General features: G+C 37.9%; 1 protein-coding gene and 1 long non-coding RNA gene across 7 annotated transcripts in view; one reads left to right on the forward strand and one right to left on the reverse strand.

Moving 5' to 3' along the window:
• ptpn13 (protein tyrosine phosphatase non-receptor type 13) overlaps positions 1–13,647 on the reverse strand; it is a 106,220-nt gene that overhangs the window by 34,393 nt on the left and 58,180 nt on the right. For 3 of the 4 annotated variants that reach the window (XM_051677114.1, XM_051677113.1, XM_051677111.1), the window contains exons 8-19: positions 10,433–10,525; positions 10,064–10,154; positions 8,229–8,427; positions 8,016–8,090; positions 7,724–7,898; positions 6,020–6,170; positions 4,378–4,516; positions 3,668–3,820; positions 3,086–3,268; positions 2,690–2,852; positions 1,327–1,693; positions 405–514 (exon numbers count right to left, since the gene is read on the reverse strand). In XM_051677114.1, coding sequence (XP_051533074.1) covers positions 405–514; positions 1,327–1,693; positions 2,690–2,852; positions 3,086–3,268; positions 3,668–3,820; positions 4,378–4,516; positions 6,020–6,170; positions 7,724–7,898; positions 8,016–8,090; positions 8,229–8,427; positions 10,064–10,154; positions 10,433–10,525 — 1,899 coding nt within the window. The remainder of the gene's footprint in view (positions 1–404; positions 515–1,326; positions 1,694–2,689; positions 2,853–3,085; positions 3,269–3,667; positions 3,821–4,377; positions 4,517–6,019; positions 6,171–7,723; positions 7,899–8,015; positions 8,091–8,228; positions 8,428–10,063; positions 10,155–10,432; positions 10,526–13,647) is intronic. The other variant, XM_051677112.1, reaches the window with a different exon arrangement.
• On the forward strand, positions 1,674–6,617 carry LOC127428643 (uncharacterized). 3 transcript variants are annotated; one of them, XR_007895123.1, is made up of 7 exons: positions 1,674–2,531; positions 2,695–2,807; positions 3,573–3,654; positions 4,365–4,488; positions 5,811–5,841; positions 5,917–5,992; positions 6,099–6,617. It is a non-coding gene; the product is annotated as an uncharacterized LOC127428643 (long non-coding RNA). The 3 variants fall into 3 exon arrangements; XR_007895122.1 differs by lacking the exon at positions 3,573–3,654; XR_007895121.1 differs by lacking the exons at positions 1,674–2,531; positions 2,695–2,807; positions 3,573–3,654; positions 4,365–4,488 and having other exon boundaries at positions 5,393–5,841.

Genomic DNA, 13,647 nt, shown 5'->3' on the forward strand with positions numbered 1-13,647 from the left:
TTCTCACCCACACCTATAATATCTCTTCTGAAGACATGGATTAAAACACTGGAGTTTTATGGATTACTTTTATGCTGCCTTTATATGCTTTTTGAGTTTCAAAGTTTTGGACCCTGATAACTCTCATTGTATGGACCTACAGAGCCGAGATATTTTTTTCCTAAAAATCTGATTTCAGCAGAAGAAAGTCATAAACATCTGGGATGGCATGAGGGTGAGAAAATGATTAGAGAATTTACATTTTCTGGTGAACTATTCCTTTGAGACTGATTAGTCAACTAGTCATTCAGGCAACCCACCGACTAGTCGATTTTGAATATATGAAATTTTGCACAGCCCCATTTTCTAGGCAGGTGTAAGCGGAGATCAGACAGAAAAAGCTGGACGTGTCTCGCTGTCCTCACCTATGACATATGCCTGTCCCCTGTCCTCACAGGAGGACGAGTCAGACTCTTTCTTCAGGCTTTTATGGCTCCAGCTGGGACTGCCATGGGCCGTGGAGCTGAACACACTGCTGATGCAGGGAAAAGAGAAAATTATGATGAAAAACAGTGCAGCAGCAATTACTTCCAGCAGCAGAGCAGAATGAATGCAAAGTTTTTTTCCCCAATCTGATCATTCCACACATATAAGAGGAGGAGGAAAAACTAATATTGCAATATTGCAAGTTAGAAATGTTTCACATGAAACAAAAATCAAAATTCACATATTTACTTTCTTAATAGATGTTTCCTGGTCTTTGTGTTTATGATTCATCAGTGCACAATATTCCAAAGAAAAATGATGGTTGTTGCAATCTTTCTTTAAAATGTAATAACTTTTTCCATCTCTGAAAAAACGTTCCTTTTCGGCTGATGTCACCAAGCACTCTCATCCCTTTTCAACACCACCCCTCCAACCACCTGGCTCCATTTTGGTATGTAACACCCACTATTTACAATCAAATAAATTCTAGATGGATAAAATTACGTTCCGCCATACTTTTTTTTTTTTTTTTCAATATCCTGTTTCATTCTGAAAATAGTGAACTTGGTTTCAAGACTATTATTCTCGAACACACACACACACACACACACACACACACACACACACATTCACACAAAGTCTGTGTGTCTCTCTTGAGAGCTGATTAATGCAGTTGGCCCAGAGCAGCTCGGTGCCAGGCTGACAGAGCAACACAGGCATGCAGAGCAAGTGTGAGAGAGGTGGAAAAACATTAGAAAACAAACTGCAGCAGAGCAGGAGAGTAAACAGATTAAAATACATTCAAATGATTTTAACTGAGTATTGGTTTTGGTAAATATGTTTTGCATTTGTATCTCTCACCTCTCCTGCTGTCTAGTGACCGCAATGGAGTCAGTGTCAGAGCTAGCACGCTGGTGAGATGTTGCAAGCACCTGGGATCGGCCCATGCCGCTCTGTAATTGGCTACTGAAAGGCATCATCCTGTTCTCTGGTGACTCAGGCAGCTGACCAAGGTTATGATGGGAACGACTCTTCATTCTGGCATTACAGCTGCTGTTGAACCCTGGATAGGACGGTTCAGGTGGGACAGAGATCCGACTCAATAAGCCCTTGCTGAGGGACATCTCAGAGTAGGAGATCCTCTTGTAGAGTTCGGGGTCAGTGCTGGGGGACAGACTGATTGCACCCATCCCATCAGAGTACTGCAGACTGCTTAAAGGAGAGTTCTCTGAAGGGAAGACAGGACAGAAGACAGTTGAGAACTTCAGCTGGCTGGATAAGGCCTTTGATTATCAACAGTGCTTGACAACCAGGCTTGCACTGACCCTAAAAGCAGCTTCTCACCAGCTGACTCCAAACAACTCAATTTTGATCAGGGGTGTCACATCTAGACACGATTTTTGTGGGTGCCCAAAATTTGCATTGACCCTAAATGCTGTGTCTCACCAGTGCCTAGAAACAACTCTATTTTGGTCTACCAACTGTTTTTGGTTGTTTTGGCGAGTGCCCAACCCTCTGACTGCCAGCAATAATTTTAAACAAAGAATGAAGTTCAGCATTAATTTAGCAGGGATTAACAGTCCCCTGTTGCAAGACATGCTTATGTAGAGCATGTGGGTGAGAAACAGGTTAATATTCAAGTCCATTTTTACTATAAATTCGCCACCCTGCCCAGTAGGTGGCGATATGCACAAAGAATGCGAATCGCCAAAAACAAAAAAAGAAGAATGTGAAAGTGAAAGTGGAGATTTATATTAAAAAATGACTTAAATATTGATTTGTTTCTCACCCACACCTATCATATCGCTTCTGAAGACATGGATCTAACCACTGGAGTCATATGGATTACTTTTATGCTGCCTTTATTTGCTTTTTGGACCTTAAAAGTTCCAGCCACAAATCAAAATCAAATCACAATAAAGTGATTTGATTTGATTTGATTTGAAAAGTTCCAGCCACCATTCACTTGCATAGCATGGACCTACAGAGCTGAAATATTCTTCTAAAAATCTTCATTTGTGTTCAAGAGAAGAAAGAAAGTCATGCACATCTAAGATGACATAAGGGTGAGTAAATGATGAGAGAATTTTCATTTTTGGGTGAACTATCCTTTTAAACACCCTGTTCTTGCTCTTTATTAACTTAGAAAAACAAAAATAAAGAGTAAATAAAATAAATGTTATATGTATCTCTATTTCTGGTTCCTGTCCCCATTGTCCCTCACCCAAGTCCTGCAGTTCTTGGTTGTTCTGTCTGGCCTTCATGTGTAGATGGAATTTGTACTGAGCCGAGCAGAGCTGCAGCAGATACTGGCAGGTCTTCTGAGTGTCGGTCTGAAACAGGTGTTTTATCCCATCCGAAGTATTCTGCAAGCAAATCTTCTTTTTCTGCAATATAGAAACACATATACACAAAGACATGAGGAGCATGCCTTTGATAATTGAAAATATTCCATGAGAAAACTACCTAAATCTGAACATCTCTGGCTTTTTCTCTATTTTTGGAATATTATGCTTCTAGAAGAAGCTTTGAACTCTCAATTTTAGTGCTGGAATCTTCTAGTACAGCTTTGTGACCATTTCCACCAAACGTACGCAACATGAAAATTTAAGCATCTTACATTAAAAGAGATCTTCTTGGTATCCCTCCAGGGGAACCGTAACACAGGGGTTCGATTTCCATTCAGGACCTCAAAGATGAGGACACCCTTCGAGTACATGCCCAGCATGATGCCAGTCTGGGATCTCTTTTCTGGAAGCACGCGATGGAAGTGAACTCCATATTCCGTCAGCCGCTGGCTTACCTTTCCACAGCGGAGAAGAAAATAAACAGATCTAATTACATGCAGACTACAACAACTGCGATTAGGAAACCAAATTTGGTGTCATGAACAGGATCAAATCACTAATAGGCGTAATAGTTTATTCACAATAATTGACAACTGATTGTACTTGTGAAAAAAACAAGAAAATTAATGTTTGTGAATGTGTACAGCCAAATTCCAAGAAAAAAACTTGCAACTTTAATACCCAAATCTGAAAAGCTGTTATAAAGAAAATGTTTAAGGAGGGAAAACAGATTGTAGTAATCTATTTTTTTTTTTTCAGACAGTTACGGAAGTCTGGCCAGGCAGGGAGTTCTGCCTAGAATCCCACTGCATTTGGACGGTAGCAGGAATTATATGTTTTGGTTTGTTACTGACCTTAAGAAACTCTAGCTCAGCTTCTTCCTCGGTGGCATTGTAGTATGAGCTGTGGAGTTTGGGCAGCTCTTCTTTAATGGTGGTCTGATCAATCTTATCCAGCACAGAGGCAGGGAGGTAGTGCTCTGTCCGGAAATACGTCTTTCCGTGGAGCTGACGGAACATGAAGAAAACATGCTTTATTAAAGAGTTGATAATTGCTGCTTTAAAATCTTAATGAGTATATTAAGAGCAAATATTGTACTTTGTATTACACAAAGATCATACTTCATATTGCTATATTATATCGTTAAATTATTGTTATTTACTGTATTATCCTATTATTACAAAAAAAATTTGTTTCAAACAAGGGGCGAGACCAAAAACTTTTTTCTTTCACGTTTACAACTTATTTACTGTATTTTTATTAACTTAAATTACATTTAAAAACAGAAAGAATCACAAAGAATATAAATAACACACTACTATAAGAAGCTGAACTGCAAAAACCATTATTCGGTGAGCTTGTCTAAATTACAAATAAACAAAATGTAAACAAGGACATACATGCTCTTCCCTCACTTTCTTCCTGACAAAAGACGGGAGAAAATTCCCAAAATAAGCGGAAAAGAAGTTCTCTTCAGTTTTCTTAAAACAAATAGGCCTATATTGTGATTTTCAAAAATGTGTCATAAATAAACATTTTCTATTTTTTCAGATGGTATTTGTACCTCAGGCTGATGTTCTCCAAACTCTGCCTGCAGTGCCAGAGACGCCAAGATCATAGCATTTTCCATGTCACAGCGCACTCGCTCCTCTAGGAAATCCTTGCGCAACTGCAAGTAGTACTGGTGTTTGGTCATTGCGTGCCTAAGCAAAATAACATTTATAATTTGGGTTAACTCGAAGATACATTTATTGATGAACCATCACATTGTGTTAAGACTTTTGGAAGAACAAAATCATGCAAATCGACATACATTAGTCTCAGCCAAGCAGATTACAAGACTGCTATGTCAATTGATTCTGCAAATTTTCTGTTGTCAAAATTTTTTGACTGACTTTGGAGTAAATATTGGCCACTTATATACATGATTTTTTACATTTTTATGTTCATAGTGACAAGTTACTTATTTTCGTATCATGTAGGTTTATTCATATAGCTAATTGCACTAGGCATGCCTGAAATACACTAAAGGATAGTTCATCCAAAAATGAACATTCTTTCATCATTTACTGACCCTCATGCCATCCCAGATGTGTATGACTTTCTCTCTTCTGCTGAACACAAACAAAGATTTTTAGAAGAATATTTCAGCTCTATAGGTCCATATAATGCAAGTGAATGGTGACCAGACATTTCAAGCTCCAAAAATCACTTAAAGACAGAATACAAGTAATCCATATGAATCCAATGTTTAAATATATGTCTTCAGAAGGGATATAAAAGGTGTGGGTGAGAAACGAATCAATATTTGAGTCCTTTTTTTCTATAAATCTCCACTTTCACTTTCACATTCTGAAATTGAAAGTGGAGATTTATATAAAAAAGTATTGAAATATTGATGTTGATTGATCTGACATCTGTTGGTGTCTTTAGAGGACATATACTAAACCGCTGGAGTTGTATGGATTACTTTTATGCTACATTTATGCGATTTTTGGAGCTTCAAAGGTCTGGCCACAATTCACTTCCATTGCACTGACCTACAGAGCTGAACTATTTTTCTAAACATTTTTGTTTGTGTTCAACAGAAGAAAGAAAGTCATTCACAACTGTGATGGCATGAAAGTGAGTAAATAATGATAGAATTTTCATTTTTGGGTGAACTACCCCTTTAAAGGAATAGTTCACCCAACAAATGTTATTCTGTCATCATTTACTTATTTTTAACAAGGATCTCTCATGCCTTCATGAATGCACAAGAGCACTTTCGTGGAAGTCAAGATTTTAACTGTAAAATAACTTAAATTTGGGTTATTTAAAACCAAAACTGTTTGTCTTAAAAAGACATGGAATACGAAACACAAGTCGCATGAACTACTTTTATGACACTAGTGTTCTGTATAAGCTTTAAAGTCCTTCAACTGTCATTGTATTGAAAACAGCGAATGGGACATCCTTTATTTTTAAATTCCTTCTTTTGTGTTCCCATGAAGAAAGAAAGGTCATACAGGCTTGGAACAACATGAGAGTGAGTAAATAGTGACAAAATTTACATTTTTGGGTGAATTATTCCTTTAAATCCAAAACACTCTCTCTTTTGCAGTACAAAACTAGGTGCATTCTGAGGCAGACTGATAAATTAGCAAGTCAAAGCTGAACTCCTGTACATGTTTGGACATGTGAGTGAACACTGCAGGTGCTCTTACTGTATCAGATTGACGTCATCTTGAAAGAACTTGATACGCAAAAACAAATTAAAATTGACATCTGTTTTCTTTTTTTTAGGATCATCCTTCCAACCATCAGGCGCCACCTTTGAAAGTTTGGCATCAGGTTCAACAAAGAAGAACTCGTCATCTACAGAAAAGAATATAGACAAACTGATTATTAGAGTTACCGACATCATAACAAGCAAAGCAGTCTCTTGATTGGCGCTGAAGCGTTGGGAAGGATGAGTCAGAGGACTTAATGAACCGTCTATGGACACAAACCATCCGTGTCCATTAGAGCTGTCACGCAGAAGCAGTGTGTCAGAGAGAGAACAACAGAATTATTTGCTTTGCTATTACACATTTCGTAATCAAATAACACTGTACTGTTTACCTGGAACAGGTATCGTTATATAAGCTGCATTAAATCATGTACTGCTAAATATCAGTTAGGTTTTTTTTTCTCTGCATTATTCTGCATTCACAATGTAACTTGCATTAAGTGATTTCAAACCGAGTCCAGTTCAATCGGATTACTTTAACTTCATCACCCCACCAAAATGAAACTACACTCCTACCAAAAGCAAGATACTTATGCTTTGTAATGTTTATCAATACTCTATTACTCTGAATTATTCTGCATTCACACTGTAACTTGCTTTAAGTTATTTGAATCAGATTACTTTAGCTTTGTCGTCCTACCTATTGGAAACTACACACCTCCCAAAAGACAATTTATTACTGCTTTGTTAAGTGCACACCGAATTACTCCGAATTACTCTGAATTCACACTGAAAACATCAGTTGAATCATCTCAGGGTGTGTTCACACTTGTAGTTCGGTTCTCTTGGTCCAGACCAAAAAGAAAATTATACATTTAGTCCTGATTCACTTAGCGTTCACACTGGCATTTTTAACACCAAGACCTAAAAGATAAGGTCACAACCTGATTGGACAGCTTTTATGACGTATATTTTGCGACGGAACTTGCCAAACATCCAAAACAATGCTGGCTGCTGGGCTAAATGTGCTCGTTGGATTTATGTATATATATATATATATATATATATATATATATATATATATATATATATATATATATATATATATATATGGTGGTATTTTTACCAGCTGAGAACAAACAAAGAGCTAATAAAATGTGTAAAAGTGTCAAAACAGCGGCAGGAATTCCTCCATTGCACACACAAACGAAGATATGCTGCAATGACGGCTGGCGGCGGTTCCGACGCCTGTACCGAACTGTAATGGTTAACATAGCTCCTATGATGAGAAGAACCAGGTATGCTTGAGGTCAGTATTAAAGGCAAATTACTTCCTGTTATTGGTCCGTTTAGACATCTTTGGTCCATGCTGCATTCATATATCAATCGAACCGCACCAGAGTTCGTTTGGAAGCGGACCGAGACCCACTATTCTGGGGGTCTCGGTCCGCTTGTTTGGTGCACACCAAGGTTCGGATGGCAGCGTTCACACTTGTTCAAATGAACCGCACTAACAGAGCAATCGCACCAGAGTTCGTTTTAATCGAACCAAACCTGCCAAGTGTGAACACACCCTTACTATAGCTTTGTCATTCTACTGTTAGGAAACACACTCGTCCAAAAAAATGTTTGTCAACACATCTCTAGGCCAGTTTGTGAGCGTTTAAGAGCAGTTTTACAAGAACAGGATGATATGCACCTTTAAGGTAGGCGAGGCCGAAGAGGTGGTGTTCCACCAGGCCGACATGAGCTACGACCATATCCAACACATCCTTACAAACGGCCTTCACGTCACAGCAGAGCTCCAACTTCTGACCGTTCAGTAAAATCACGCCCACTTTCCTCAGACTCTCCTCCACCTTTCCACGTTTATTCTGTCAAAACAGCAAACATAAATGGGCTCATACATTTAAAGAAATGTTGCATTAGATAGCTAAATAGTTAAGACAGACATTGTCCGTATCTGAATTAATTGATTGATAATGTCTCACCATTATTGATGATGGCACATTTAGAACAACACATGGCTCGCTGCTCATCTTCACAAACTCAGGGCCCAAGAAATTCTACATCAAGAACAAATCCATTGGTAAATATAAATATAAACAATTCAAATAACTTCCACATGTTTGTAATCATTTGTGTCATTCACAATGTAACTTGTATTATGTGAAGTCAAACTGAATTCAGCAGAATTGGAATACTTTCACTTTGCGTGGATGGATGCCTGCATCCAATGAACTGCTACGGAGGGGTTCCACCAGGTCCAGTATGGAGGTTCGGCGGTCCTCTCCAGGATAAACGGAGGACCGGGACAGCCGGGCCTGAAGCCTGTGCATCCCTTCCTGTCGCTGGATCAGAAGTTCTGTGTCTGACAGCTCATCCTGACCAGCATCAAACAGCCTGAACACAAGGCAGAGAAGGATATTGTTAGTTATGGGCTATAATCCAGTAACGTTTTATGAAATATATATCATTTAAAGGTGCACGCAGTAATTTTTTCAAAAGACATGAATTGTAATTTTGCAATACATGTTGGAAATCATGAGCACTCACATTAAAATGACGACTCTAGTCATATCAGTAACCTTATAAAAGCTGTTTTATTCTACATGGAGAGGGTCCGCACATGGTGGCTGCCATGTTAGAATCACATGACCAGCCGAATACTACTTGCTTAATCTCAGTAATCGTCCCGTTATTTGACACTTTCACTCATTGATGAAAGTAATCATGGCTGACTGTGAATACTACATTTCTACAACGGCATCTGAAGCTGAAAACTATTGATTTTAAATTATGCTGCATCCAAGCCGCTAGGTGTCAGTGTAAATTCAAGATGACACAAAGACAAAAGTATGTAAAGTATGTGGAGTGGTGGTGGCGTAGTGGACTAAAGCACTGAACTGGTAAGTGGAAGGTTGTTGGTTCAATCCCCACTGCCACCATCATTGTGTCCTTGAGCAAGGCACTTAACTCCAGGTTGCTCCAGGGGGATTGTCACTGTAATAAGGGCACTGTAAGTCGCTTTGGATAAAAGCGTCTACCAAATGCATACATGTAAATGCATAGTAATTGCTTAAAGTGTCTCTTGAATTTAAGATAGATAGATGGATACATTTAACCGACACAGATATGATAGCAATCTGGAAAAGCTGCAGCTCTGGGCATCCTTTGAGAATCATTTACACATCCCTACCCCAAAACCTCCTCAAAACACAACCAGCACCTGGCAACCATTGCCATGATAACACAACATCTACTGCAGGGAAACATTGTGGTGGGTAGTGCCCCTATTTATCCAGCAGGGGGAGCTTAGAGACACTGACTGTAACACTTGAGATGGGCACATTTGCAATATAAACACTGATTTGTAAACTTTTGTTTTTGCATTTGTCAGTTTGTCAGGTTTAAGGTAATGTTTAATGTGACAAGCTGTCAGGAGATCACTGTAAAAGCTGTTAATATGCAGAGAGAGAAAGCAAGCAAGTGCCAAGTAGTTCACAGTAGACTTTAACTGCTCTTATGATTATGACAGTGGGTATGATATATTTAAATGCTCACACTTTCACTGCCAAAACTACACATAGAAGGTTTCCATTCGCTGAGCAACTCACTTTTTGTTCCCCATACAATGAGCAACAGACACATGTTTACCAAGCCTTTCACATGAGTCCATACCACAGACTTCTACTGTTATTTTATACAGCTCATTATAATAACTACAGACTTTATACTAATTTGTACCTTTAAGGATGTCCGCAAAAGAATAGGGGGGGTTCTCCTATTTAGCAAAATCTGGGGACACTTCTGTCTCCAAAGTATAGCTAAGAAAGCACAGCTGCAGTTCTTGTAACCAGAACTAAACTCAAACAGGTTGAGAGGAAATTAACTCAGGAAGGGTTTATATGATCATTAACCTGGGCTGGGGTCCACAACCACAAAAGATCACAGAAAGGGGTTTGTACTTAAAACAACTTGCACATGCATGATTGATCAGCACTATGCAGGGGAAATCATGGAAAGAGTGACTGTATACCTGTGTCTCTGTGCACTATTGAGTGACACAGCATCATGCTCCGACAGTCCAACCTGTGAGCTGTACCGCCTTATATCTTCAGGCTTCTTAGCTGTGTGTTTACAGAAAAGACAGACGACAATTATGTGAGAGTGTGCCTTCCACAGTACAGCACCATGCACCTCAAAACATACCCTTTAAAATTACATCTGCACACTTTCGTTTGAACTGTTACAATTTCCACAGTATTAAAATGTAAAATCTCATTTACAAAAGCTGTTATGGGTTAATAACCTGCGGAGACTCTTACAATACACATTGATTGGCATTTATACACCTGGTGCGTTTGCAAGTACTGGCACAGACTGATGAGGTCATCAGCACACCAACCTTGTCTGTAGTCAGGATCTGATGATGTCACAGAGGGGCTTTCGCTAGAGGAACTGTAGTCGCTGTGATATCTTTTGTGAGTATGCAGGGGATCTGAAAATGGAAATTCACAAATAAATGTAAAAATATATATATATAAACAAACAAATAAAATCAATGATTTCCTGTGTAAGAACTCACTGCAGGCCATTACACTACAGTAGCACACGTAAATAAAATACTAATAAGAGTTAATCTGTTAATTTTCCCTTATATTGTCTTTTGAGGGATCAGTTCACCTGTGATACAAATGTTCCCATAACCAGAGAAATCAGAAAACAGATCCTTATATTCTCTGACATGTTCTGTGAACACTGACATTAGAAACTGTGTTATGGAGTTCAAAAATGTACAATATAAACATATACAAATCATGTTCTTAAACATGTCATGCTTTATGATCCAAAAATGCAAGTATGTGCATTGCAGAGATGTCTAAAGCCTTTAGTTGAAATATAACAGCTTTTTTTTTTTTTTTTTTTTAAAGCTTATCAATATAACCTTATGAGAATCAGTTGGAACTCCAAATACGATTGGATTGCAGTTCTAGAGACAGAAATGAGACTGCCCAACTGATCAGTGGAAAAATGTTGACATAGCAGTGTATAATACACACACTATGTTCAGAATAGCATACTAGCATTTCTGCTGTATCTCTATATTTCAGAAATAGTAAGGAGCAGTATGGTAGTCTGAACATAGCTACAGAAATAATACTGTTCAAGCACAGTAATATTTAAGAGGGTCAACATACTGAAACTTCCAACCCTTCTAATACTTTTCAGGAGTACAGTAGGACTATATCTACATGCTAAGACTTAAACTTTTAATACTCCCTAGTAGGTCTCTACAAAAATGCCAGGGAAATGTATTAGTAACATATGGGAGTCCTTTAATCTGTCAGTGTGCTAATTCAAACAAAGGAACATTGCATTTGAAGACATGGCTCTCGGCTCTTAACGTGGAGCTATTAAAACATTAATTTTTAGGTTATTTAAATATGATGAACACCTTTACATTTACTTAATGGAATCTTTGTTCACTCCACGGAAACCTCCACAACTTTTCACAGAATTAAAATGCTGTCATTCACAAAGTTATCTATAGGCCTATACCCCGCCCCTTGCATGTTTCTTTATTAAATATTTTGGTTACTTTGATTTAGCTTTCAGCTAACTCATTTAACCATGTTTAAATTCATTCTGGAGAATTCTGCATGTTTTTCCTTCAAAATTACACTTGAAAAAGAAAGCCATGCTAATAATGAGAAGACTACCACTGGATTGTTGCAAACCTTTGTTATATTTTTTGTTATCTTTCCCAAGAATCAAATGCAATAGAATTGAATGGACTAAATATATATATATATATATATATATATATATATATATATATTTCAGAAAATTAAAAATCTGTGATTAATCCATATATAAAGTAAAAAATAAAAATAAACTTGAAAATGATGGCTAGTTGTAGTAGTAGTAATTATAATAATAATAATTATTATTTTTATTATGAATAATAAAAATTATAACAATTATGAATAATAAATGATAAATAATAAATTTGATTTTAAATGATAAATTTAACAAATTACATTTAAAACAGTATATATATATATATATATATATATATATATATATATATATATATATATATATATATATATATATATACACAGGTGCATCTCAATAAATTAGAATGTTGTGGAAAAGTTCATTTATTTCAGTAATTCAACTCAAATTGTGAAACTCGTGTATTAAATAAATTCAGTGCACACAGACTGAAGTAGTTTAAGTCTTTGGTTCTTTTAATTGTGATGATTTTGGCTCACATTTAACAAAAACCCACCAATTCACTATCTCAAAAAATTAGAATACATCATAAGACTAATAAAAAAAACATTTTTAATGAATTGTTGGCCTTCTGGAAAGTATGTTCATTTACTGTATATGTACTCAATACTTGGTAGGGGCTCCTTTTGCTTGAATTACTGCCTCAATTCGGCGTGGCATGGAGGTGATCAGTTTGTGGCACTGCTGAGGTGGTATGGAAGCCCAGGTTTCTTTGACAGTGGCCTTCAGCTCATCTGCATTTTTTGGTCTCTTGTTTCTCATTTTCCTCTTGACAATACCCCATAGATTCTCTATGGGGTTCAGGTCTGGTGAGTTTGCTGGCCAGTCAAGCACACCAACACCATGGTCATTTAACCAACTTTTGGTGCTTTTGGCAGTGTGGGCAGGTGCCAAATCCTGCTGGAAAATGAAATCAGCATCTTTAAAAAGCTGGTCAGCAGAAGGAAGCATGAAGTGCTCCAAAAGTTCTTGGTAAACGGGTGCAGTGACTTTGGTTTTCCAAAAACACAATGGACCAACACCAGCAGATGTCATTGCACCCCAAATCATCACAGACTGTGGAAACTTAACACTGGACTTCCAGCAACTTGGGCTATGAGCTTCTCCACCCTTCCTCCAGACTCTAGGACCTTGGTTTCCAAATGAAATACAAAACTTGCTCTCATCTGAAAAGAGGACTTTGGAACACTGGGCAACAGTCCAGTTCTTCTTCTCCTTAGCCCAGGTAAGATGCCTCTGACGTTGTCTGTGGTTCAGGAGTGGCTTAACAATAGGAATACGACAACTGTAGCCAAATTCCTTGACATGTCTGTGTGTGGTGGCTCTTGATGCCTTGACCCCAGCCTCAGTCCATTCCTTGTGAAGTTCACCCAAATTCTTGAATCGATTTTGCTTGACAATCATAAGGCTGCGGTTCTCTTGGTTGGTTGTGCATCTTTTTCTTCCACACTTTTTCCTTCCACTCAACTTTCTGTTAACATGCTTGGATACAGCACTCTGTGAACAGCCAGCTTCTTTGGCAATGAATGTTTGTGGCTTACCCTCCTTGTGAAGGGTGTCAATGATTGTCTTCTGGACAACTGTCAGATCAGCAGTCTTCCCCATGATTGTGTAGCCTAGTGAACCAAACTGAGAGACCATTTTGAAGGCTCAGGAAACCTTTGCAGGTGTTTTGAGTTGATTAGCTGATTGGCATGTCACCATATTCTAATTTGTTGAGATAGTGAATTGGTGGGTTTTTGTTAAATGTGAGCCAAAATCATCACAATTAAAAGAACCAAAGACTTAAACTACTTCAGTCTGTGTGCATTGAATTTATTT

Source organism: Myxocyprinus asiaticus, chromosome 38 (genome assembly GCF_019703515.2).
Source record: "Myxocyprinus asiaticus isolate MX2 ecotype Aquarium Trade chromosome 38, UBuf_Myxa_2, whole genome shotgun sequence".
In the NCBI taxonomy this organism is placed as follows: Eukaryota; Metazoa; Chordata; class Actinopteri; order Cypriniformes; family Catostomidae; genus Myxocyprinus; species Myxocyprinus asiaticus.